Source organism: Sciurus vulgaris (genome assembly GCF_902686455.1).
Source record: "Sciurus vulgaris genome assembly, chromosome: 18".
NCBI classification, from domain to species: domain Eukaryota; kingdom Metazoa; phylum Chordata; class Mammalia; order Rodentia; family Sciuridae; genus Sciurus; species Sciurus vulgaris.
Window position 1 is genome coordinate 17,207,352 of NC_136479.1, and position 27,698 is coordinate 17,235,049.

Here is a 27,698-nt window from a genome sequence, read left to right on the forward strand (position 1 = left end):
AACTCAGGGGCACTCACCCACTGAGCCACATCCCCAGCCCTATTTTGTATTTTATTTAGAGACAGGGTCTCACTGAGTTGCTTAGAGCCTCACTTTTGCTGAGGCTGGCTTTGAACTTGAGATCCTCCTGCCTCAGCCTCCCAGGCCGCTAGGATTACAGGCGTCCACCATCATACCCCGTTTGAGCATTTATTTTTGAAGGGAGATTTCTAAGTGAATCTGCATATCTAAGATTTCCTTTTGATTTAACTATCAAGTCAGTCTCACAACTATTACTGGTGGTCGTACTTAAGTATGCATGACTATTATTATTATTATTTAATGTTTCTGGATTTCACACTAAGTTCTCCACCAGAGCTGATAAAAGTGGCTCAGGAGGCCAGGCACAGGGCACACGCCTATAATCCCAGCAGCTCAGGAGGCTGAGGCAGGAGGATCGTGAGCTCAAAGCCAGCCTCAGCAAAAGTGAGACCCTAGGCAACTCAGTGAGACCCTGTCTCTAAATAAAATATAAAACAGGGCTGGGATGTGGCTCAGTGGTCGAGTGCCCCTGAGTTCAATCCCCAGTACCAAAAGAAAAGAAAAAAAGTCGCTCAGGAAGCTGGTGGTCGGGTGTCGCCAGGACAGGGTCCCTGTGTCCGTGACATCCCCAGGATGTCCTAAGTATGAGGAAAGTGCAGACCGTGGTTCCTTATCTCATAGTTCTCTCGTTCTTGAGCTTTATAGTTTTCACTGTTCAACAAAATAAGTCCCCATTATAATTAGCGGCATTAAGTGCTATAATGGCGGGACAATCATGCAAGAAAATGGCCTTCTCTATTAGAGCGACCCAGAGGACACGGTGAGATGACCTGATGTCAGGAGGTTGCTCGGGAAAGAGAGGAGAGGAGGAGGGAAAGGAAGACCAAGAAGAAACGGAGACGGGTTAGGAGGAGGGGCGAACGGATCCGTGGGACCTGGCGGGGAACAGAGGCGACGTGGTCCTCGGGTGCTGGGAAAACTTCACCACACAAGGCCAAGAAAAGGTTTTGGCTAAAGTTTCCAAAAATTCAAAATCAAGGGTTCAGCCAAACTCGGCCCTTGGATGAAAAGTCTGTGAAAGACTCTACCCTACTTTGAAGTCAGAAAAAGTCACAACTGCATCCCATCATCCAGCTCCTCTCCACCAGCCGAGGGACAACTCCAGTGTCACATCACATCAAACATCGAAATTCGCCCGCTTTCCATCTTAAACGTCATTTACATGTGACACCAAAGAGCTGCGTGCCGTTCGTCTGACAGACATAACGACACAGACGTGTAGTCAACTGTCCTGTTGATTTTAAATGCTACCGTTCTCTGAAAAAGAGAAAAAGAAAAGAAAACGGAAGGATGAACAGCTAGTCAGAGCTGAGGCGTGCATGAGGCTGAGAACCCTGCCTTGTTCTGGGCAGCCTCGGAGGTCGGGGTCATATCGCCTCCATTATGCAGATGAGGAAACCGAGGCCCAGAGACACCATGCAGCTAGCCCATGGCTGCACAGCCTGCCTGGATTCACACTCAAAGCTTGGCTCCGGCACCCAAGCCCTGACCCCCTCCCCTAGACGGGGAATCATGGGTAAGTCTTTTCTGCAAACTGACTTTAGTGTGTCTTTTCCATATGGAGGAAATTCACCCTTGAGGTGGAGATTTTCCTCTTTCCAAAAAAACACGACCAGCTCCATTGAACGCTGGTGACTCTAGCTCCGGCAGAGGCAGACGTTTGGGATGCCCCTGCCGCCAACAGGTGCCTTTGAGCACTTAGGAAAAGTCGCCCCTCTGCCGGGCACAGCCCTGGGGGCACAGGGCCAGGCGCTCGGCCCTGAGGCTGGACCCTGCACCCACCCCCATCCTCCAGCCTGAATGGTCTTCCCGGTGGGTCCCTCCAGGGTGACGGCCGTCTGGAGTCTGTCCTGTAGACATCCCACAGATGCCAGGAGCCCCTGGCCACCGTGAGGCACTGACCATGAGGGAACCAGGAGGCCAGAGGGGACGCTGAGCTGCGAACCCCAGCCCCGCTGTCCCCGAGGTCCTGCAGCCCCTGCCTTAGCGGGTGGACGGGCCAGGAGCAGAGGGAACCAAGTGAGGGCATCACATCTGGAAGCCGCCCAAGGTTGTCCAGGGATGTGGTGCCTGACCCCTGCAGGGCACGGACAGTGTCCTCTGCCACCACCCAGCGGCCCTTATCTGATGACCCGGGACCAGCCAGCCAGTTCTGGCAGGTGGCCAGGGTTGGGGTGAGGATGGTGGCAGGTCCCTGCCCCCTGGGCTGAGTCACCCTCCCCCTGTGCTGGGTGTCAGGGTCACTGTCCTCCTTCTCAGCCTCCCAGATCTTGTCCAGTGCCTGTGACTTTAGCCTGACGGGCCTCTTCTTCCCCCAACGCCCCAGGTGACAGAGTCCATGTCTAATTGTCCCCTTCAGGAAGGAGGGATGCATTGCACTTGGGGATGAAGGGAAAGTACTGCCACTGAGTCATCTGCAGGATGTCCTGGGATTCTAAAGAGGGTGCAGGGACAGGAGGACACGGGTGGGGCTCCCTGCCCCCCAGCTTTTGCAACTGGCCCTTCCTAGGAAACTCACACACTTCTTTCCTGTCTCAGCCGTACGGGCAGCTGTAATAAAACACCATAAACTAGGTGGTTTATAAACTCACAGTTCTGGAGTCTGGAAAGTCCAAGATGGGGTCGGTGGCATCTCCTGCATCTGGTGAGGGTCCACTCTCTGGTTCACAGAGGTGTCTGCTTTTCCAACTAGCTATTCTCCCAGGAAGGACCGTTTCAGCAATCCAGGGTGAACACCCAGGGTCATTTAGAATAATTCTGCTCCTTGCATAAAATGTTAATGTCAACAATAATTAAAAACAAGCATGGCAACTGCTTACTAACACCTATCCATGCCTCCTCTCACTGAATCCTGGCCATAACCTAGGAGCACGGACACCGGTATCCCTGTTACACAGATAAGAAAATGAAGACTGAGGGAGACTACTGGTCAGCTTTCTTTTACTGTGACAAAATACCTGAGGCAACTTAATTTTTAAAAAGGTTGATTTTGATTCACAGTTTATAGAATGTTCAGTTCATGGTTGCTTGGCCCTGTTGCTTTGGGCCTGTGGCAGCAGAGTACATTATGGTGGAAGCACATGGTGGAGGAGGCCGGTTTACCTCCTGGCATCCACGAAGCCAAGAGAAGGAAGGGAGGGAGGCGGGGACCCAATTTCCCCTCAGGAGCACAGCCCCAGTGACTATCTTCCTTCCTCTAGGCCCACCTCCTGAAGGTGGCTCTACCTCCCAGTGAGCTGGGAGGTAAGAGCAGTGGGGACCGTGCCTTTGATACACAGTCATTGAGGGGACATTCAGGATGCAAACCACACAGATGCCAATCTAAACGTGTCATGGACGGAGTGCTTTCCTTAGGAAAGCGGGAGGACCACCCCCGACTGGGGTCTGCCTCACAAACCATCCCCTACTTCCCCGTCTGCCCCCATGTGGGAACAAGCCTCCTACTCCACGCAGGTGACATTCCTCGGTGTCCTCGGAGGGAGCTCCCAGCAGGGACTCCAGCACAGCCCCATCCCGGGGCAAAACAGTGTGACAGCCACCAACATGTCCCCGCGGGGTGCCAGGCAACATCACCCAGATCCCACCCCAAAATGTGGGGCAGGGATCCCAAAGGGCGTCTCCACGCGGTGCACTGGCGGGGACGTGACCCATCCGTGACCCTGCACGGAGAACTCGGGTGACATCAGCGCGCCCCGGCCCTGAATTCTTAGCGTTCAGGGCTGGGGCTGGGGCGAAGCTGTTTAAAGTGCTGGCAGCCTCGCTCCCGTCGCCTGAGCGCAGGGGAGACTGGGCGCTGAGGCCGGGGCTGCGGGGGGCGCCGGGTTCCCCTGTGGCCAGACGGCCACCTCGGCCCCGCAGCCACTGCCCTTTCTGGCTTTGCATCCACCGCCTGTGTGGGTGCTGCTTCTACCCCGCTCAGCCCTGGTGACACTGTCATCCGGAGGTTGTTCCAGTCCGAGGGTGTCCTAGGGTTGTGATCCCTAATCCCGAGCCACGCGCACACGCGCCCGCGACTCACAAGCGCACACGCGCGCACCAGCCTGAACTCCTTGGCGGACGCTCGCGCGGACGGCGCGTTTTAATTTTAATTTGCGGAGTGAACAAATGAAAAGATTCAAGGTCGAGATGGTCCCAAATTCCAAAGACGCAAATGAAGCTGCTGGTTTTTTAAAAAGTCTCTGCCTCTCCTCCTCCTCCACCCCAGCTCCTCTTCTTAAAGTCAACTCATATCACCAATTTTTTGAGTAACTGGTAGCAGACTGTACACACACACACACACACACACACTCACACACACACACTAGCTCCATACTTCTGTATTCCTTTTCAGAAAAGATGCAGTCATAGGTCCTGCCCTGCCCTTTCTCTCACTTAACTACATGTTGGCAACATTCTCCCATCAGTAATCAGCTCCACTAGGACCCTCTGTCTCCTCTGCTGGTAGACAGTGGGGCAGCCCCTATCCTACAGCTCCCTGAGTCAGGCTGGGCTGGGCTTCCTGGGAGTCCCCTGGAGATGTCAGGGGCTTGGTGAACAAGGCACGTGTGTACCCACACCATTGCCACATTTTGGACTTCCCCAACACCCACGAGGACAGGTGCGGAGGTCGGGTGTCTCTCCCCGGTGCGTCGGCGAGAGGTGGCAGGGAGCCATGCACCCTGGTTTCTATTTCCAGAGCTGCTTCTGACACACAGGGACCGTGGGCAAGGCCCTCGGCCTGCTAGTTACCTTCTCTGTGAAATGGGCAGGATGTGCCCACCCCCACACCCTTAAAATGACCACACAAAGACACACAGGGACATGCTTTGAGAGAGATGTCCTTGCTTCTGTCCTGGCTTCAGCCAGTGGGAAATGAATTACAGAGAATTCCCTCAAGGGTGGTAAAGGAAGATGATTTTCAAAGTGGTTCACAGAGGAACCCTTTCATAGTTAAGAAGGCATTTCAGTGCACACCTATAATCCCAGCAGCTCAGGAGGCTGAGGCAGGAGGATCACAAGTTTGAGGCCAGCCTCAGCAACTTAGTGAGACCCTAAGCAACTTAGCAAGGCCTTGTCTCAAAATAAAAATAAAAATAAAAAGGACCGGGAATGTGGCTCAGTGGTTAAGCACCCCTGGGTTCAAACCCTGGTACCAAAAACAAAAAGAGAGAGTGAGAAGATATTTCAATAGGTATTAGGAAAAACACCTCAACACCTCACACTTTCTATTAGCAGGTATAACACCACTAAGTAGTCACAGCATTGCTAAGGATGACGCTAAGTTTATTTTAGGGGAAAAAAAAAAGTGTGTTGATGTAATTTATATATTAAGTAAATGACAACATACAAGTTCCAGGGAGTTAGCAAAAATCGTGAACGTGAGAGACAAATGATTGATGTTTGGGAAAACATGGAATTAGTGGGTGTCTTAGGGGAAAATAAAATCAAACTTACAAATGCTTCTATGAATACCCCATTTGAAAGTTTTTGTTGTTCTTCTTCATTAAATGGAAAAATACAGAACATAGTAAATCAGGCTTGGACCAGTTAGTGGTTTTTTTTGTTGTTGTTTCTATAAAGGGCCAGATAGTTAATATTTGGGGATTTTTGGACCACATACATCTTTGTCCCTTCTCTTCTCTTTTCTCTCTCTCTCTCCCCCACACACTCACTCTCTCTCTCTCTCTCTCTCTCTCTCTCTCTCTCTCTCTCTCTCTCTCTCTCTCTCTCTCTCCCTCTCCCTTTGGTACTAGGGATTGAACTCAGGGGCACTCAACCCCTGAGCCACATCCCCAGCCCTATTTTGCATTTTATCTAGAGACAGGGTCTCACCGAGTTGCTTAGCGCCTCACCAAGTTGCCGAGGCTGGCTTTGAACTCATGATCCTCCTGCCTCAGCCTCCTAAGCCCCTGGGATGTCTCATATTCTCTACCTTCTAAAAATGTAAAAAGCCATTCTTGGCTCAAGAGCATCAAAAGCAGGCCTTAAACTGAGCTTTGAGCTGTAATTTCCAAACCCTTGCAGCAAATTAAAGGAGTTTCCTGAACATACTAACTGCTAGCCAACCATGTAGTGGGGCCCATTTATTAGTGACATTTATTAATAGCATTCGTGTTTTATTTATTTGTCCCATTTTGGAAACTCATGGGATTTTCATAACATTTAATACGTTTCAATTCATTGCAAGATTTTTAAAGTTTTTTTTTTTTTTAAAGATGAAATGTTTTCTCCAGTGAGAGCCCTTTCAAAGCACCCTTTTGAGTGATCTCAATAGTCTTTGATATTTCCCTTTTCTCTCTAATACGATGAGAGGCCAGGATCATCTTACACATTTTATGCTTCAAACCCAGTATCAGCCATTTTCCTAAGAAGCCCTAGTTCTTTTGGCTGAGAGACCAAACTCTGGACATTGGAAATGCACATAATATTTGAATATATAAATAGAAAGTATGTGCCAGGCTGGGCACGGTGGCACACGCCTGTAATCCCAGTGACTCAGGAGGCTGAGGCAGGAGGATCACGAGCTCAAAGCCAGCCTCAGCAAAAGTGAGGTGCTAAGCAACTCAGTGAGACCCTGTCTCTAAATAACATACAAAACAGGGCTGGGGATGTGGCTCAATGCCCTGAGTTCAATCCCTTGTACCCGCCCCCCACAAAAAAAGAAATTATGTGCCAGGTAGGTCCCGCTCTCTGGAATGATTCTAATGGATTCCTTAAAAACTCCTTCAAGATGAAGGTGGTTGCAAACCTGTGGTCTCAGCTACTCGGGAGGCTGAGGCAGGAGGATGGCTGGAGACCAGCCTGGGCAACGTCACAAAGTCTCCATCTTTCAAAAACAAAAACAAAAACTCTCCTTCAGTTTCTCCAGCCTGGCACAGCAACCCCACCTCTGGCTCTGATACCTGGCCAGGTGCCGGAGAACAAAGAACCAGTCATACTCTGTGGCTGCCCGGGCAGAGGCAGAAACATGAGTTTTGTTTTTTTTTCAATAACCAGAGTCAAAGTCATTTTCAGGTTAAACCTTCAATTAGCTATAAAAACCTAGATTCCCCAGAACTCATATTGCCTGATAACCTGGAATAATTGAGGTTTTGCTACAAAAAATAAGTACAGGGGATTTTAATGAAAGCATCTGACCTACAATTTACAAGGCGCAGATGTCCGCATAAGCCCAGGTAGCTCATTTTTAAAAAAAAGGATACAGTGGGCTGGGTATAAAACAATAGTGAGCGGGGAACTCTGCTGAGGCCTGGAGCGTATGTGATCCATCTGTGTGTGGGCGGGGGCAGCTGCCTCGCGGAATGTCCCCACAGGGGGACCGTTGTCAGATCTGATATTTTTCCAAGATGAAGAAAAATCTCAATTTTTTAAAAGGTGAAACCTCATAATTTTGAAATGACAATGGAAGTGTTGACAGTGGGTTGAGAGACCATGGATATGCCGGGAAATGTGTTCCCTGTGAGACTGTCGTGCGGTGATGTTTGCATCCAATGAACCACCCTCCAGCTAACGGTGCAGGATAGAAGACATGGCGTCTCTCGGGTCTGTTTTCTTGTATTCAGCCTAGGGCTCCTTATGTCCATCCATCCATGTGACCACAGTTGATTCCTTTATATTGCTAAATAGTATTCCATCATGAGTATGCCGTAATGTGTTTATCTATTCGTGTGCTGATGGGCGTTTAGATTGTTTCTGCTTAGGGACTATTATAAATAAGGCTGCTGTGTCCATGTATGGATAAGTCTTGGAGTGAACACGTTTTCAGTTCTCTTGGATAAATAAGAGCGGGATTGCTGGGTCGTATGATGGGCACACATGTAACTTTATAAGAGACCTCCGAAGTCTTTCCCAGTGTGAGCAACGCTGCCTTCAACCAGCCAGGAGAGTGGGATTCCAGTTGCTCACCGGCGCCAAATATAATCAGTCTTCTAGTGAGAAATGGCATCCCGCTGTGGGTTTTTTATAATTTTTTTTATTTTTGAATTGTTGATGGACTTTATTTTATTCACTTATTTTCATGTAGTGCTGAGACTGGAACCCAGTGTCTCATGCGTGCTAGGCAAGTGCTCCGCCACTGAGCCACAGCCCCAGCTCCCACTGTGGTTTTGACTCCGTTTTCCTGGTGGCTAATGGTGTTCACAAGTTCCTCGTGTTTATGGGCCATTCATCTACCCTCTTTTCAAGTCATTTGCCCATTTTTCAGAGGAATATTTATATACGTATTGTTATTACACATGTACCATCAAGAATTAAATCTGACGATGATTCTTATTTTGTAATAAAATAGGGCTAGTAATGTTAGTTGTCACTATAATTACTACTAATGATATTAGTGAACTTTATTAAATTTTTAATATTTAAAAAAAATTTAGCCTGGTGCCATGGCTCACACCTATAATCCCAGTGACATGGGAGGCTGAGGCAGGAGGATGGCAAGTTTGAGGTCAGCCTCAGCAACTTAGCAAAGCCCCAAGCCATAGCAAGACCCTGTCTCAAAATTAAAAAATTTTTTAAAAAGCTGGGAATGTGTCTCAGTGATTAAACACCCTTGAGCACAATCCCCAATAACAAAGAAACAAACACAAATTAGTGGACACACAATTGTATATATTTATGGGGTACAATGTGATATTTCGGTGCACATAGGCTGTGTGCAATGATCAGATCAAGAAAGACATCTGTCATTTCTCTTTGTTGGAATATTCAAAATCATCTCAACTAGCTATTTTTAAATATCAAATTAACTGTTGGCCACCACGTTACTCTACTGTGCTGTAGAACTTGAGGAGTGATTTCTTTTGTCTAACTGCACCCCTATACCCATCATATCCTTTCTCTATTCCCTCTCCCCAGCTCACCCCACTTCCCAGCCTCTGGGAACTACTATTCAACTCCTTACTTCTATAAGGTCAGCTTTCCTAGCTTCCACATATAAGTAAAAACCTATGATATTTATCTTTCTGTGCCTGACGTTTCACTCAACATAATGTCCTCAAGATTCATTTACATTACTGCGAATGACAGGATTTCTTTCTTTTTTATGGCTGAATAATACTCCACTGAGTATAGACACCACGTTTTCTTTACCCATTTATACATGGGTGGAAACCTAGGTTGACTCCACACCTTGCTGTTGCATGTTCTTTCCCACCCCCAGTAATCCTTTGTCTTCTCATTTATTTGTCAGAATTACTTATATATCCTGCACATAAGTTCTTTATGAGACATGCATTACAAGTGTTTCCTCCCAGCTACCTGCTTTTTCATTTTCTTAAGTGTCTTTCGAAGAGAAGATTTTAATTTTAAGGAAGTGCAATTTACACGTTTTTTTCTTCTGTGATGTGTGATCTGAATGTCTTATCCAAAAGATCTTTGCCTACTCTGATTTTGCACAGGTTTTCTCCTATAGTTTCTTCTGTATGGCTGACAGCTTTAGGTCTTGCTTTAGGTCTCTGATCCATTCCAAATAATTTTCATACGTAGTGTGGAGTAGGAGTTGAGATTCCTTTTAAAAAACATGCACACACACCTATTTCAGCATGCTTTGTTGGAAAGACCATCACTTCTCCATTGAGTCATTGTGGCACCTTTGTAGGTGTATTTCTGAGCTATTTCCAGCTAATAGATCTATTGTTAGGTCGACACCACACTGTCGTGATTACTGTACATGTTAGTAGGTCTTGATATTAGATAGTACATATCCTTTAACTTTGCTATTTGTTTGTTTTTTTTTTTTTTTAATTTTGCATTTGTAGGTTTGCTTTCATTTTGTTATTTTGGTCTCTTTGTTTTTCCATGTAAGGTTTAGAATCAGCTTGTTAATTTCTACATTTCTACATTTTTGAGATTTTTATTGTAATTGAGTCAAGATTAATTTGGGATTGAGTCGACTTTAGAGGTTAATTGGCATCTTAATGATACTGAGTCTTCTGATCCATGAACATGGTATATCCCCTCCTGTATTTAGGTTTCCTTCCACTTACATTTTTTAAAAAACTAAAGGTGTGAACTCAATGGGAGTAAGAATACTCAGTGCTGGGAAAAATAGGTGTCTACAACAAAAGAATGAAGTTGGGCCTCTGCCTCACACAGCATACAAATCAATTCAAAATGGACCAAAAACATAAATGGAAGAGCTGGACTATAAAACTCTAAGAATAAATGTAGGAATAAACCTTCATGACCTTGGCAATAGACTCTTTGTGTATGACACAAAAGTACAAACAACCAAAAATATATAGCTGAGCACAGAGGTGCACAGCTGCAACCCCAGCAACTCAAGAGGCTGAGGGAGCAGGATCACAGGAGTGAGGCCAGCCTCTCTCTGCCACTTAGCAAGGCCCTAAGCAATTTAGCAAGACTCTGTCTCCAAATTAAAAAAAAAAAAAAAATAGGACTGGGGATGTGGCTCCGTGGCAGAGCCCTTGCCTGGCAGGGACTAGACCTTGGGTTTGATCCGCAGTACCACCAAAAGAAAGAGAAAAAGGAAATATAGACAAAGTGAGAACTGTCAAAATTCTTTGTACTTCCAAGAACTTCAAGAAAGTGAGAAGACAATACACAGAATGGAAGAAAGGTTTTGCAAATCCTATTTCTCATAAGGGACTTGTATACAGAATATATGTATAACCCTTAGAACTCCATAAATTAAAGGACAAATAGCCCAATTTTAAAATGTGCAAAGAATCTAAATAGACATTTCTCCAAAGATGACATATTGACCATGTTATTGATAGAATGACAATAATCACAAGGAAAGACATTCAACACCATTAGCTATTGAGAAAATGCCAATCAAAACTAAAGTCAGATACTGGTTCACACCCACAAGGATGGCTATAATAATTTTTTCGAAACAGAGATAATAAGCATTATCAAGGATATGGAGAAATCGGAACCGTGGTACACTATTGTAAAACAGTACAGTCTTTTCAGAAAATTCTGGTAGTTCTTCTAAAGATTCAACATAGAATTATATGACAGACTGTGGGTATATCCACGGCTAGGTAAAGTGACATGAAAATGTGTGTCCATACAAAAACTCGTCCGTGATTGTTCACGGCAGTATCATCAGGACACCACAGAGCAGAAACGGTCCAAATTCCCAACTGGGGAGTGAGTAAATAAGATGTGGTATATCTATAACATGGAGTATTACTTGACAATGAAAGAAATTAAGAAATTAGCACAAGCGACCGCATGGGTGGACCTTGAGATGTCGCCAAGTGGAAGAAGCCGGTCACAAGAGACCACATAGTGCCTGATTCCATTTATATGAAATGTCCAAAATAGAAAAGTGTACAGACGAAGAACAGATCAGGGGTTTCCAGGACCAGGTGGTGGGGTGCAGAGAGGAATGAGCAGCTGCCGATAGGGAGGGAGTGTCTTTGTGGGGAGAGAAGAATTTTTCAATCCTGGAGCCAGGGCTGGGGCTGGGGCGCAGTGGCAGAGCACCTGCCTAGCACATGTGAGGCCTTGGGTTCCACATAAAAATAAATAAATAAAATGAAGGCATGGTGCCCATCTACAACTAAAAAATACGTTTTTAAAGTTTTAATCCTGATTGTGTGGCAATATTTGAACAACTCTATCAGGATACAAGTTTTACACTTCCAATGGGTGAATTATATGCTTTGAGAATTATACCAGAATGAAGTTTTTATTTAAAAAGTAGGAATTATTAAAAAAAAAAATTCTGTGCAAACAGTCACAACAGATAAAACATTGCAGGTCTTGAATGATCCGTTCCCAACCTCTCCTGCATAAAAGGAATATAAAAACTGTCGACCCTATGATAGAATTTCTTTGGGTTTTGTCAAAATAAGAAGCAGAGACATACAATCATACTTCCACCAAAGCTCCGGGGTCTGTGCATCAGATCGAGGTGGAGCAAAAAGAAAAAAACAAAATCTTTCCCAAAATGAGCAGATTTTTTTTTTCTCTTATAAGGAAACAAAAACCGTTGTATGCGATATTGTTTCTGAATTCGTGTCCAATGAAGTTTTCCTCAGTTCATGGCGCAGGTCTCGATAGCCATCTGGGACTCTCTGAAGCATGCAGGGCCCACATGTCCCCCCTGCACTTGGCTTGCTGGGGTTGGTTTAAACTGTCAACTGATTCAAACCCCGCGACACAAACCCAGCGACACAACTTTGATACATTCCAAACCTAGACTGTATCACTTGGAGGCCAAACCTGAGATTGTTTGCAGTTTATTGATTTTATTTTTCACTTGGCTAATGACCCAAGGGAACAAACCAGTTAAAGTTCAGCCTGTGTCCAACAAACCTGTTATATACCTTCAATGGTCACATCTTTGGCTCCAAGTAAAATACTATGGTTTGCTTAACATAGTTCTTTAAATACACACACACACAAACACACACACTTTTTGTAAACTTGGTTTTGTTACTTTATTTTGAACCTAAAATAAAAGTCCAGCTCTCTTGCCAGAAGTTCAAGGCCACCCTTAAGGTATCAGAACTATTCAATGGGAAGAGACGAGCTAAGGATTTTAGACAGGCCCTTGTTTATTCCTTCGACCACTACTTGCTGGAACAACGGGCTGTTTGTCCATAGGAGACCTGCAAAGCCCTGTTCCTTCCACATTTACACATTTATAGTTGTTGAAAATAATGTATAAGCATGAAATAACATGGGAATCTTGCCCGGTGCCTGCGTGGTGGTAAATTGTACCTTGGTGTAGCTCTTGTCTTTGTTGCTGTAACAATCATGATTATTTTATGATTTCAGGGCAGGAAATGGGCCTGCTGAGGACAGATACAGGTGGGGTCAGACCGAACGTTTCTCTTCTAGCCCTGGTGGCTTGGGGAGGCCCGTGGAGCTTGATTTCCATCAGAGAGAGAAGCAGTGGAGTTGGAGAGGAGTCTGTAACGCTCCTGTCTCATTCTGCAAGGGAGGGAAGGGGAGGGAGCTCACCATGTCCCCAGATGAGGCCAGCAGTGAACACATGTGGGCGAGTTTAAAAATCTGTGCTTGGAAATGATTATCTGACATTATATATTTAGCTATTTGACGGAGTGCCAGGCACTACGCTGGACATTGTTAAAGATGTGAAGCTGCTACCCTCAGTGGGCTGGTGATCTTATTGGGGGGCCACGGTCATGAAGAACTATAACATAGGGTAAAACCAGGTGAATTTCTTCTTCCGTTAACATTCTAATAGCTGCAAAGGACAGGTGCCCAATTGGATCAGCATATATAAGAGTACAGAGCAAATGTACTGGTTTCCACATCCCAGGAATAAATGGCTTCAGGCATGGCTGGATCCAGGCACGCAAATGGTGGTGTCAGAAGTCTCTCCTGTGGCTCTGCCTTCCTCTGTGTTGGCTTTGTTCCCAGGCACTTACGATCCCATTTACGATGCCAAATATCACTAGCTTAGGAGTCTTGGCTGGACCTTGGGGTCTCTTCTTGGCATAAAGTGATGACATTGAATCCTGATGGTCCATATGGTAGTGGGAACATTCCCCAGAGCTAGGGTGGAGGTCAGTCACACCAAGTGAGACTGGGGGAGGAAGGACCCCCACAACATCAGGGCCGGGGGAGAGGATGCTGGGCCAGCAGGTACCACACTGCCGCCATGGTGTCCCCAGCTTTCTGAGGAGGGTGCAGGACATTCCCAAGTGAACTCAGGAGAGCTCCCTGGAGGAGGTGGCCTTCGATCTGGACCTTGAAGGTAGAATCCAATCGTCCGTGGGAACAGATCTGGAGTGTTCTCTCAGGTCTGGGGAGAGAAACAGGGAGGAGATGTGTTTCCTGGGACGTCACCTCATCAGGCGCTGTGACAACTGTCTTCCTAATCTTCCCAAGAGCCCTGCCTCCTCCTGCACCTGGGAGCCCGAGTCTCAGACAGCGTTCCTTCCTCACCACAGCAGCCGCCTGACGCTCCTCGGAGGCTGGAGGCCGGCCTCACCCCATTCCAATCAGTATCCACGAAGCAGCTGGAATGTTCTTTCCAAACCCCAGCCCTGGTGACCTCGCACCCCCACACTCCTAGAGTTCCAGTCCTCTTCCAACAAAACCCAAGTCTGGGCAGAGCCTGGGCCCCCGGCAGCCCCGCCCCGCCCCGCCCACTGCGCAGGCTCCCGCCTCGCCCGGCCTGTGCGGCTCAAAGCGCCTTCCCGGAGGACTCTGCCTGGGCAGGACCCCCACCTTTTCTGACAACAAGAGCTGACACTCCAGGCAGCCGCCTGTCAGGGGCAAGATGAGGACCATCCTCATTTTACAGACCAGGAAACCCCCCGAAGCTGAGCAAGTGGTCTGCTCAAAGTCGTGCTAGAAAGTGGCCCAGCAGAGTCAAAGCCAGACACTGCTGCCTCCTGCCTCCAGGACCTCTGGGCACAGCGTCCCCAGGGTGCCTGTCACCATCTGAAGTTGAACATTGGATGCATTCATCCATTAACCGTCTCAACCACTACCAGCTAGTAAGAAGGGCGACAGGCACGTGCAGCGCTGGGTCCGTGCCAGGGCCCTCCCTACCTGGCACTTTTTCTGCTACGCCCAATTTCACCCTCCCAGTGGATTCTGTAAACGAGATAGGATGGGGCTGGGGGTGCGGCTCAGTGGTAGAGCCCTTGCCTAGCTTGCGCGAGGTCCTGGATCCAATCCCCAGAATGGCAATAATAATAAAAGAATTTGACATGATCATTATCCCCGATATACACAAGGAACACCTGAGGAGTGGAAAAGTAACCTGTCCAGTAGGTTGTGAGTTCCTGGGTGGGTGGGGGGAGACACCTCATCAGTTTTGCTCATCATTCAGTCCAGATGGAACAATTTAGTGACTGGTATACAGTAGGTGCTCGATAAATGCTTTTCAGTTGGATCGATGGATGAATGGATAGATGATGGATGGCAGGAAGGGAAGGAGGAGGAATGGAAGAAGGAAGAAAGGAAGAAATGAAAGAAAGGAGGGAGGGAAAGAGGAAGGAGGGTGGAGGGAAGAAAGGAAGAAAAGAGAAAAGAGGGAAGGAGGGAGGAGAGAGGGAGGAAAGAGGGAGGAGGGGAGAAGGGAGGAGGGAGGAGAGAGAGAGGGAGGAGGGAGGAGGGAGAGGGGGGAGGGGAGAGGAAGGAGGGGAGAAGGGAGGAGGGAGGGAGGAAAGAGGGAGGAGGGAGAGGGGGAGAGGGAGGGGGCTGGCGGGCGGGCGGTCGCCCAGCTCAGCGGCCCGTCCGGTCGTCGGCAGGGTGGCCATGCGCGTGAAGCGGTGCCTGCTGAAGGGCCTGCACCGGCTGCAGAAGGGCCCGGGCTACACGTACCGCGAGCTCCTGGTGTGGTACTGCAGCAACACCAACACCCACGGGCCCAAGCGCATCATCTGCGAGGGGCCCAAGAAGAAGGCCGTGTGGTTCCTGCTCACGCTGCTCTTCGCCTCGCTGGTCTGCTGGCAGTGGGGCGTCTTCATCAGGACCTACCTGAGCTGGGAGGTCAGCGTGTCGCTCTCCATCGGCTTCAAGACCATGGACTTCCCGGCCGTCACCATCTGCAACGCCAGCCCCTTCCAGTAGGTGGTCCCGGGGCACCGCTGCCACTGGGCCTTTCTTTCTCCTGCTTCCTTGCGGCCTCTTGCTTTTTCCTTTTCTCCCTCTCTTTCCTTCTCTCCTTTCTTTCTTCCTCTCTCCAAGTTTCCTTTTTTGCTCCCTTCCTCTTTCCCTTTCTTTCTTTCTTCTTTCCCTTCTCTCTCCTCCTCTCCCTCTTTGCAAGGAAGACTCAAAATGCATAGGCTTCCCAGGCTTCAGGAAACCTGTCTTGAGGAATGCTGGTGTCTATTGACACATTCCGTTAGTGTTCCTTGAGCAACTGCTAGGTGCCTGGCCCTGCTCCAAGCCCTGGAGCTGCAGAGTGAACAGCTCAAAGCGTCCGCCTTCACAGCCTACCGGAGGAAACGGGCTTTAGCATTTCCCCACAAACACTGGATTCCTTATCATTGTGATAAATTTCCTAAAACCACGCCTCAAATGCTTATGATATGCTAGGCGAGGTGTTGAGTGACCTTTGGGGAATTGGTATAATGCTGATCCCCCCAACTTCCCCAGAGGCGGGCACACTCCAGGATCCCCAATTTACAGGTGAGGAGATGGAGGTTCAGAGAGGTGCTTGAACTTGCCCAGAGACACACAGTGGGCACCTGTGAGATGTGAACCCAGGTCTGATCTGATTCCAAGGCAGCTGCCGCTTTTGAACCATTCTGACGTATTGCACGACCAGGCTTCCGAAGGGGTCATACAAGGAGACCCAACCTCAGCAGGGTTGAGGACCCGTAGCCAGACAGAGAAAAGTTAGGAGCAAATGAGACAGTGCCCCAAGTGGCCAACACTGTGCATGCAAAGGCCCTGGGGCAGGGAGGTGGGGCAGCTTGGTGCATTCAAGGAACAGAAAGCAGGGCCAGCGTGCCTGAGCCATGGAGGACAGTCTCATCCCAAAGAAAGTCCCAGGAGAGGATTGACACCTCTGATTACATTTCTAATTGTCAGAGGTCCTGTCCTAACAGGACTTGGCCTGCTGGGGTGGGTCCTTGGAGCCCGAGGTCACACAGAGAGATATTAGGTGACAGGTCAGGATTAGAACCCAGAGCACACACAATGACCACCAATCTCAACAGGACACAGAGACCACAGCAATGCCATGGCCTTCCCTATCCTGAGCTTCCTGCACAGCCCATGTCTGGGTTGAGTGACCGGGAGACCGGTGTTGGGTGTGAGGCCTAAGCGGCCTCTCTTTGAGGACTGTGGGCCCTGTCCAGGGTTTAACGACCGTGCTGCAGGAAGCCCTCCGGCCAGAGCTGGTACATGTGGCCCTGGGGACCCTGATGACAAGGTCCTGTGTGAACGGATGTGGGTGATGGGTTCAGGGCCAGCCCCTCTCCATGGGGCCTGGTGGGACGCCCCTGATCTTTCCACCCCGATTCCACCGAGAAGCCCTGGAGCTGAGGGCTCCAGCCGGCCCCCCGCCCCACCTTCTCCCTCTTGGTATCCATCGCTGCTCCCAAAACCTCCGCTGAGACGGAGACCCTCAGAATCCCAGCCCTGCCCTCTCCCTGCCTTCGCTGCCCCTCCGAGCAGGACCCCCCTGCCCACGGAGCCCTCCAGCCCGGTTCCCAGCTCAGCTCTGCTCCCCGGCCAGGGGTCAGACACCACAGCACTTCCCAGAGCCTCGGTTTCCTCGTCCGTGTGCGGGCACGATGGTAGAATCAGGGCAACCAGCAAATAACACAGAAAGTGCCTGGCACCGGGCACAGGGGACGCCATCAGTGACCATGAACCATGAGTCCTTCTGCCCTAGAGCGGAAGTTTCCTAAGGAGAGAGAACCGGCCCTTGTGTGACCCGGGCCTGGCATGTAGTAGGTGTTCATTAAATACTCGGGTGAGCGAAGGAATGAATGGGTGGTGGGGCAGCCGGGCTGGGTGCAGAAGGATTCCAGGCTCTGGTCCCTCTGCTTTGCACCTTCCCCTGGCCCACCTGCGCGGGCCTCTCCCCGTCCAGGTATTCCAAAGTCAAGCACCTGCTGAAGGACCTGGACGAGCTGATGGAAGTGGTCCTGGAAAGGATCCTGGCTCCGGAGCCAGGCCCAGCCAATGCCACCAGCAGCCTGAACCTCACTATCTGGAACCACACGCCCCTCGTCCTTATCGACGAGCGGAACCCCCACCATCCGGTGGTCCTCGACCTCTTTGGGAATAACAGCAACGACTCAGAGAGCGACAGCCTGGCCCCAGGAAGGACGTGCAATGCCCAGGAGTGCAAAGTGGCCATGAGACTTGTAAGTGGTCCTGGGTCCACGGCAAGCGTGGGCTCTTCTTTGCCTTAGTAACTTGGATCTTGCTGCCGGAAGCCCGGGCTTCTCTTGTATGTTTGTTCTTTAAAAACATAGAATGACTGAGCATGGTGGCACACGCCTGTCATCCCAGCAACTCAGGAGGCTGGGGGTCAAAGATCACAAGTTCAAGGTCGGCCTTGGCAACTTAGTGAGACCCTGTCCAGAAAAAAAAAAAAATAATAATAATAATAATAATAATAATAGTAGTAGTAGTAGTAGAAATAGCTTGCATGTTAGTCAAGAGTCTTTTGAATATAAGTGACTAGCTTAAGCTAGCTTATGCAAAACAGGGGATTCATCCCCTCAGCTCACACAACTGAGCTGTGTTCAGGTATGGCTGGATCTGGGCGTTCATTATCAGGACTTTATGTCTCTCCGTCTTGGTTCAGCCCTTCTGGCAGGCTGACTTCATCCCTTCTGGCAGGCTCTGTCCGCATGGAGGGCCTGTCAGTGCCATCTTTCCAAAGAGCTGCCCTTTCTCATATCACCAGGAAGACCTGGCCTGCCTCTTCAGGTCACCTGTTCACCCCAAGCCGATCACTGTGGGCTGGAGGATGGGCTCCCACGAGGGGCCAGTCTGGGACTTTGTACTTCGGACATTGGGGGTGAGGTCAGCCTCACGAGGACTGAGCCAGAGGGAAGTGGTGTTCTCCAAAGGATCCCAGCCTCATTATGACAGGACAGGGGACTGAATGCCAGGCAGGTGGGACAGTCAGGAAAGAGCTCCTGCCTGGGAGGCTGGGATGCCATCGGTATTGGAACCCACACCTAAGAAGGGCCCTGGGAGTGTCTCAGATCCCCTGGGGAGCTCTGTCACAAGCCAGATCCCGGTGCAGCCCCCAAGGAGGCTGAGCCAGCAGGGCTGTCCCAGGCCCAGGAATCTGCTTGATCAGGGCGTTCCCTGGTGGTTGTCATGATGACCAGGTTGGGGACCAGGCCAGGGCTATACAGCCTGCTGAAGAAGATGCCACGGCCTCCCCTGCTCACGCACGTGGTAGCCACATCCACACCCACACCCCACCCCCACGCCCCCGCACAAGCCAGCCAAGGGCCAGGCCCGGAGCTGCGGCAGCTCTGACCAGGGCTCTGCTGCTTTGAGGTGCAGTTCGCTGGCTACCTGTGCCTCTGTTCTCGCCTGAAAAGCCAGCCCACCCCTGGTGGCCACACCAGCTGTCAGGGTCAGCAGCGTGTGTGTGTGTGTGTGTGTGTGTGTGTTGGGGATGAGGAAAGCTGTGCTGCTGTTATGCGTTCCATACCCTCTCTGGACCTCAGTGTCTTTATGATGACTGCAGCAAATGCCTTTAATCACAGCAGCTCAGGAGGCTGATGCAGGAGGATGGAGAGTTCAAAGCCAGCCTCAGCAACTTAGTGAGGCCCTAAGCAACTCAGTGAGACCCTGTCTCAATTAAAAAAAATTAAAATTAAAATTAAAAAGGGCTGGGGCTGTGGCTCAGTGGTTAAAAGCCCCTGGGTTCAATCCCAGCACCAAAAACTAATATCACAATAACAACCCGTACGAGTTGTTATGAGAGTGTGTGTGTGCATGTGAGTGTATGGATGAGTGCGTGTGTGAGTGTGGGTGTTGGTGTGTATGTATGAGTGTGTGGGTGTGTGGCATATGTGTGCATGTGCATGTGAGAGTGTGCATGTGTGTGTGTGTGCATGTGCATGTGAGAGTGCATGTGTGTGGTTGTGTGTGCATGTTATGTTTGCCTGTGTGTGTTTGTGAGACTGTATGAGTGTGGGCGTGCATGTGTATGCATGTGCGTGTGAGAGTACACATGTGTGTGCATGAGTGTGTGAGTGTGAGTGTGTGGGTGTGTGCATGTATTGTGCATGTGCGTGTGAGTGTGCGGTTGTGTGTGTGCGTGTTTGCCTGTGAGTGTGTATGTGTGCTGTGAGTGTGTTTGTGAGACTGTATGAGTGTGTGCGTGCGTGTGTCGTGTGCACTTGCTCAGGCGTGCCCGTGGTCACGTGCGTGTGGATCTGGGTGTCTGAGGGGGGCGGCCGGCGTGGACGCCTGTGCGCAGCTGTGACCGCGCCCTCGTGTGGCCGTGGGCGTCGGGCCGTGGCCTCTGTGCCCGTGGCCCCGCGTGCGTGTGCACTCCAGCGTGGCCGTGCATGTGGCCCGCCCCGCGGCCGCGTGGCCCGGGGCCCCTGCTGCGTCCCGGCGGCAGTGGCCGGGGACCGCAGGGGCCGCAGCGCCGTCAGCAGCCCCCCACCCCAGGAGCCCCTCTCGGCCCCACAGTGCAGCCTCAACGGGACGGTGTGCAGCTTCCGGAACTTCACCAGCGCCACCCAGGCGGTGACCGAGTGGTACGTGCTGCAGGCCACCAGCATCTTCTCGCAGGTGCCGCGCCGGGAGCTGGTGGCCATGGGCTACCCCGCCGAGCGGATGATCCTGGCCTGCCTGTTCGGGGCGGAGCCCTGCAGCCACCGGTGAGCCCACCCGCCCAGCCGTCCCCAACCTGGGGTGCTTCTGTGAGGCCCGCGGGCAGAGCCCACGCAGCCGCTGCGCAGCGCTGGGCACCTTGGGCAGAGCCCGCGCCTGCGCGTCGGGGTCGGGTGACCTGGAGGCTGAACCAGGAGGGCACCGGGACCCCAGTGCATGGCGGGAACTGCTCTGGGAGAAGTCTGCGAGGAAGGCAGGAAGAGGAAGGAGGATGAGCCACCAAGGAGCGGTCTCAGGGGGCTCGGGAGGGACCGTGCAGAGATTGCTCCCGAGTTGTCCTCCCTTAAAGGAGGACCCCAGCCTTTTGTAATATCCCCACCAGTCGGTAGCTGGCTGTGGGCCGCCCTCATGGGTGGGTCCCTAACTTCCCAGGCCAGGGGCCAGCTGTGAGCCTCCACCCTGGGAAGGGGTGCGGCGGTCAGGTTCAGGGTGGGGTGGGCACCCAGCATCGACTGCCCTCAGTGTCTCTCCTCTAAACGGGCCGATCATGTTCTCCCCAGAGCCTTGGAGCAGAGTGGACAGGTGGGCTCGTGGGGCACCCAGGACCAGCCTGTGGGAGACTGTTTGCCCTAACGTTCTCCCTAGTGACCTCTCCTGCCCAGAGATGGCAGGAGGGTGGCATTACCCCAGAGTCTGGGCCTTCCTGCCCGTGGTCCCCAGGTGCCTGCCTCCTGCCCTGCCGTGCTGGCCCTGGGGCAGGGGCAGGAGGCAGGGAGACTGGACTCCGGGGAGCTTGCTGGGGTCCTCCTGGTCTAGAGCTTCAGATTCTCACCCTTGGAGTCCCTGGCAAAGTGGGGCTTGTGGCTCAATCTTGCCATCCGGGGTGTTCCATGGGCTCCTGGGCTCACCCTCCAGGGGACGGTGGCCTCCAACCAGCTCCCTCGATTCCTGAACCTTCAGGGCCTCAATGAAGAACGCTAGCCTTGAGCTGTGGGCCTTCTGTCCTCCCCCGCCACGTTGCCAGGTGTTCTGTCATGATGTCAAGGAATTCAAAGTCCATCAAGCAGGGCAGAGCGTCCCTGAGGCCCCAGCGTGGGAATTAGCAAGGGGACAGGCTAGCGGGTTGCAGGCATGATCTCAACACGTCATGACTATTGCCAAACCCACATTTGGCAAGAACTTCACATTGCCAACATCTACCGGGCCCCTCTGATGCACCAGGCTCTACTCTAAGCACTCAGCAAGTATAAAATTGCTTTAACGCTTTGTCTACAAACCCACCAGAAAGGTACTGTTATTTCCCCCATCCTCTACTTTATAGAGAATGAAACGGAGGCTCAGAGAGGTTAAGTAACATCTCTGAGGTCACACAGCAGATGAGTGGCAGAGCCGGCAGCCAGGGCCAGGTCCACCCCACGTCACTCCGCTACTCGTTGGAAATGAAGATTCATCATCTTCCCTCCCTGCCAGCCCTCTCTGAGTGAAAGGCACCACCCAGCCACACTGGCTCATAAATGTCTGCCAACCTGTCTCTGAGCTGTCTCTCCCTCCCAGACCCAAGTGGAAACCAGCCTTCCTGACTCGGCCCTTGAACGTGGCCCAGGAGCATCTTTTTGCCTTTCCCAACGCTGGGCTCCAACACGCAACCTCTTCCCCACTCTGACTCCGGCATGGTAACCGTTGGAGAAGAGAGAGCCGCGGTCTGAAGGGTATCTGAGTCACGCGGACCCTGAGGCTAACTGTCCGGACGGGAAAGCCTGTTCTGTGTGTTGCTGGACGTCGTTCTTGGCTTCTCTGTGCCTCGGTCTCCTCATCGGGCAAACGGGCATGCAGTGGCCTCCGGTGCCGCCGTCAGGCTGAAATGAGTTAGCCTTGGCAAAGCACAGGGACCGGCCCCCGGTACCTGAACATCTTATAAATCAGCTCTTCACTGGGAGATTCCTAGAGATTGACAGAAAAGACACGGACACAGGACAGCGTCCCCAGAGGCCCGTCACTCAGTGTGCTTGGTCATGAATGTCTCACCCCAGTGTCATCAGGGGCTGCAGGAAAGGAAACGCTTGATTCGGATTTCATCGGTCGTTCCTGCCCAGGAGACCACACTGCCTCCCTCTCCGGTCTCCTGGGTCCTTGGGGACCCTCTCTCCGACTTCCCTGCTTCGGATACTCTGCACGGCTTTGGAGTGCTGCTCAGGCGCTCTCTGGAAAGCCCTCCATCTGGATTGGTCGGTTACTTTCTACTGGGTGATGGTTCAGGGCGTGAATTCCCCCGGGAAGAGCTGCCATCCTGTGACATCGCAGGGGTTAATGAAGGCCATGTGACATCACCCAGGATGGGCACCTTCCTGGCTGGGCTGGTGCTGCTCACCGGGCTTAGCAGGAGCAGAACCACTCTCCCGTCCCCGTGTCCTCCAGAAGCGAGTCACTAAGTCCAGCTACACTACGGGATGGGGACAGGCGGATTGGGAGAGAGGGTATTAAGCTCCACCTCTCCTGGAGAGAGGCCTATATATGATTCGGAGTTTTTCTCTAAGAAAGATTTATTTTTTCTAGGCCCGGTGGTGGATGCCTGTGTTCCCAGCAATTCAGGAGGCTGAGGCAGGAGGATGGAAACTTCAAGGCCAGCCTTGCCAACTTAGTGAGACCCTGACTCAAAATAAACAATAAAAAAGTCTGGGGATGTAGCTTAGTGGTAAAGCACCCTGGGTTCAATCCCCAGTATAAAAAAAAAAAAAAAGATTTTTTCTCCTCTATTTATTTATTCAAACATTTATTTATACCAGAATGAACTCCTATATATTTGGGTTCTTATTCAATACCACATTATTTATTTTTGTGCTTAAAAACTTCCATCTTTGATCACTGAGAGTCCTGATTACCTCCTACATCCTTTTGATATGTCCCAATCTTTAAAAGAAAAAGATTTTGAGCATTTCCTTCTGGCATTACAAGGTGCCTGAACCGTTTCTCCAAGGAGCCCTGCTTGCTTCTATTTGAGACTGGCATTTAGAAACCAAGGCCTGGGCATCTATACACCTTTTAAAAAGTATTATTGCTTCTGGGATTGGCCCACTGCTCTGGGAAGCTTCCCCAGACTTCCAACCACACAGTACCCCTGTCATTATACTACTTCCAGCTGAGATGCCCCATTTCCTGATTTTTTGGATTTTTCATGTGTTTGTTTTTCCTTCCTTTATTTTTTTGGATGGGATCTGGATGTTAACCTGTGTTTCCCAGGTTAACCTGACCTCCTGGCCTCCAGCGATCCTCCTGCCTCAGCCTCCCGAGTCGCTGGGACTTCAGGCAACCCCAGCACACCTCTCTCCCTGCCTCTTCTGGAGACTTGCTGGTTTCTGTCTGCATGCTTGGCTCCTGTCCCAGGAGAGGTTTTTGGAGGGAAACTCGGCTCTGGAACCAGAGGTGACTGGTGCTGGGAGCAGCCTCTCGGGGGCAAAGAGCATTATCAACAAGCAAATAGTTGGCACCAACCCCAAGATTGGGAGCACGGCCGGGGCAGGAGGGACCTGGCCGCACCCCGGAGGCCTCTCCTCTCGGGCTGCATCTGCCCAGGACAGCTCCTTGGGAACACTGTGTCCCCGCGGCCAGGGCGAGCTCTCTCCTGGAGAGCTGTGCCTGGCGTTGGCCGGTTTGCCTGCAGTCCCTTCTGCTGTGGCCACAGCCCTGGTCCCACCCAGTGCACAGGCTCTGCGGGGACAGCCCAGAGCTCCTTCTTCCCTCCAGCCTTTGCCTGAGGGTCCCATCTCCTCCCTCCCTCAGGCTTTGCCACCTTATTCCGCTGAGGCTGCGCCCGGCCCACTCCCCACCCCAGGGGGAATCAGGTGTCCCTCCTCCGTGCCTATCTTGGTCGTTGCCCTTATCACACATTATTCAACAAATATTGACTGAGCGTCTGTGTCCGTGTCAGGCCCCGGCGCAGAGACGTGAGCTGCAGTGTCACGCAGGACAGGCATCTGACACCTCAGTCCCACAGGGTGGCTGCGGCCATGGTCCCGGGGACATAGCAACAGATGGGGAAGGTGAGGCACAGAGAAGTGACGCCACGCCCTGAGGTCTCCAGCTGCTGATTGACAGAGCCGGAGTCCCAATGCAGACAGGCCGGCTTTGGGGCCGCGCTCTGGACCTGGGGCTGCCCAGCTCCGGATACAAGGTCACGCACGCTGGCCGGGCCCACAGCCCAAGCAGGAGGCTGATGATAGATGAGCAAGACGATGTCACGTTCTGACACGGTGATGGCTCGAGAGGTGGAGTCGAGAGAGCCACCAGAGCTGCAGTCCGTTAACTCAAAGTGGACCGCTGTCACTGGGCATGGCGGAGGGTCTCGGGAGCTCTCAGAGCAGGTGAGAAGGACGAGGAGAAGCCAGTTATTTGGAGAACTGCTGAGAGGACATTCCAGGCTCAAGGACAAGCTGGTGCAAACGGCTTGGGTTTGGAAACTTCTGGAGCGCGGTGGACAAGGGAAGAAGGCCAAGGATGGGAGTTTGCATTTTATCCTGAGCAGCCAGGGAAGGCGGAGCAGGGGTGTGGCTTGTCTGATTGACAGCTGTCCACAGTGGCCCTGACGGCTGTAAGGCAGCACATCAGGGACAGAGGCTTCTGCAGGGGTCTGGGTGTGAAGTGCTGGGGGCTTGGACCACAGTGACAGCCTTGGAGACGGAGGAGGTGGACAAACCAGAGTCACCTTTTAGAAGGATTGAATTGACGGGACACTGCTGTGTGTCCCGTTCCACACCGTGAGCTTCTCGAGCCAGCCCTGTCTAGTTCTCCCTGCTGCCCTAGCCCAGTACCCACCTCGGTAAATGTTTGTTGAATGAAAAAATGTGGCTCCTTCCTCGTTCCCCTTTCACCAATGAGGAAGCCAAAGCTCAGAGACAGAGAAAAAGCTCAGCTGCAGCAGACATGGCAGAGCCAGCCCAGGACCGTTCCCAGAGCTGATTCCTCCGCCTGGGCTGGACCCACCTCATTCTGCTGGCCCAGAGGCTGAGATGAAAGATACAGGAAATGGCTTCCTTATCTGAAAATCGGTGAAAACAGTGCTGGACTTCATGGGTTATTTTGAGGATGAAGTGAGATGATGTGTGCAGAAACATCAGCAAGGGCCCAGCCCTTTAAAAGGTGCTCAATAAATGTTGCAGAATGTAAGGCTTAATAGAAAGTTCTGCACACTGGTTAGATTTTTAACATCATTCCATGCTTATTCCCATTTTTTTTTCTTTTGAGACAGGGTCTCATTAAATTACTGAGACTGGCCTCGAACTTGCCATCCTCCTGTCTCAGCCTCCTGAGTTGCTGGGTTTACAGATGTGTGCCACTGCAAACAGCTTATTTTTGCTTTTAATAAATATAAAAGAACAATATAAAAACATTGACAAATATTTTTAAAGCATTATTATGGAGACTTGAGAACACACACATTAACAGAGTTGCATGGATTCCCGTGGAGTCTCCATCAGATTTAGCAACCACAATTCATGTCTTCTGCAGGTCTCCTCTGCAGCCAATCCCAGACACCAATCTTCATCTGTAAATAGCTCAGCACGTATTTGCAAAAATCAAGGATCTTTTTAAAAGTGTAACCACAAACCAGGTGCAGTGGTGCACACCTGTAATCCCTTGGGAGGCTGAGGCAGGAGGATCACAAGTTTGAGGCCAACCTCAGCAACTTAGGCCTAAGCAACTCAGTGAGACCCTGTCTCTAAATAAAAAAATAAAAAGGGGACTGGGGCTATAGCTCAGTTGGTAGAGTGCTTGCTTTGCATGCACAAGGCCCTGGGTTCAATCCCCAGCACCATGAAATAAATACATAAGTAAAAAGAGCTGAGGATGTGACTCAGTAGTAAAAGTACCACTGGCTTTAATCCCTAGTAAATAATAATAATAATAATAAATATATATATCCACATTATTATTATACCTGAAACAATTCACAATGATTCTTTAATAACATCAACTAGCTAATCAAGTTCCCACTCATAAATGTCATACCTGTTTCTTGTGTTTGAATCCAGATTCCACTAAAGTTCATGCATTGTGATTTTGTACCCAATTCATCCTTTTTAAAAAACTGAAATATAATGCACATATTTATGGGGTATGGTGTGACAATTCCATAGATGTATAGAATGTTTAATGGTCAAATCAGGGTAGTAAGCATTTCCTTTTCCTTGAACATCTATCGTGTCCTGGTTGGGGAGCTTCAGACTCCCCCCCAGATCCTGACAGCATCTTTAAGCACACGCTGGCACTGAGTAGGGTCCGTTTCTGCTTCCTGTGACTGCCAGGAAAATCATCACACATCAAGTGGCTTAAAACAACAGAAATTTATTCTCCAACAGAAGAGACCCGAAGTTTGAAATCCAGGCTCGGCAGGGCTGGGCGCCGTTAAAGTCCCTAGGGAGAATCCGTCCTTGCCTCTTCCAGAGACCACCAGGCGCTCCTTGGCTTGTGTCCACATAATTCCTCCTCAGTCTTCACATGGGCTTCTCGGAATCATGAGATTCCCCTCTTTGGTCCCCTGTAAGGTCACATGTCATTTGTGACCTCAGATGATGTCATCTCAAGATCTTTAGTTATATCTGCAAAAACCCTTTCTCCAAATAAGGTCTCATTCAGAGGTTCCCGGGTTAGGATGTGGCCCCGTCCTTTGGGAGGTGTGTGTGAGACCAGATGCAAACATCTAAGGAAGCTCTTCCTCATGACACGTGGCTAAGCCAGGCAGCCTGCGCCCCGGCGCCTCTCTCCTTCCCAAGGGATCCTGGGAATCTCCTCTCTGGTTTCTGCAGGGGGGTGGATAGAATGACCGGCTGCTCGGCTCCCCCTTCCCGAGCCTCTGAGCAAGGCAGGCAGGGAAGGCGGCCACTGTCTGGTCCCCTCTGCGGGCTGGGGTGGCCATCCCCGCCCCCAGCCATGGCGATTCTTTCAGGAACTTCACGTCCATCTTCCACCCCTACTATGGCAACTGTTTCATCTTCAACTGGGGCATGACGGAGAAGGCGCTCCCTTCCGCCAACCCTGGGACGGAATTTGGTGAGTCCTGGTTCATGCAGGGGCCAGATCCAGGAGGCTGTAGCCCTCTACCACGCAGGGCCGAAAGGATGAGACAGAGGCTAGCACAGAGGAGAGTGGCCATTATGGAGCCCCTGCTGTCTGCCAGGGGAGGCGGCCCGGCGCTCTCTCTATCACTTGCCCCCCTGGGGGAGGGGCTGGTGTTCCCATTTTGCTGACCAGCAAAGTGAGGCCAGGGAAGCTCCTGGGCCCCAGCAGAATCCCAGCTCCACCCCAACCCCCCAAGGATCCTGAGCTCAAGACCTGACTTCCCAAAGCCTCAGTTTCCCCCTTGAGAGAATAGCCCAGGCTGGCACCGCAGAGCGTGTACACCTGTGAGTCACTAT

The 27,698-nt window shown here is 50.9% G+C and overlaps 1 protein-coding gene across 2 annotated transcripts in view; it reads left to right on the forward strand.

Moving 5' to 3' along the window:
• Positions 1-27,698, forward strand: part of SCNN1B (sodium channel epithelial 1 subunit beta) — a 57,807-nt gene that overhangs the window by 21,056 nt on the left and 9,053 nt on the right. For both annotated transcript variants that reach the window (XM_079120605.1, XM_079120606.1), the window contains exons 2-5: positions 15,267-15,584; positions 17,564-17,840; positions 20,146-20,336; positions 27,230-27,333. In XM_079120605.1, the coding sequence (XP_078976731.1) occupies positions 15,267-15,584; positions 17,564-17,840; positions 20,146-20,336; positions 27,230-27,333 (890 nt within the window). The remainder of the gene's footprint in view (positions 1-15,266; positions 15,585-17,563; positions 17,841-20,145; positions 20,337-27,229; positions 27,334-27,698) is intronic.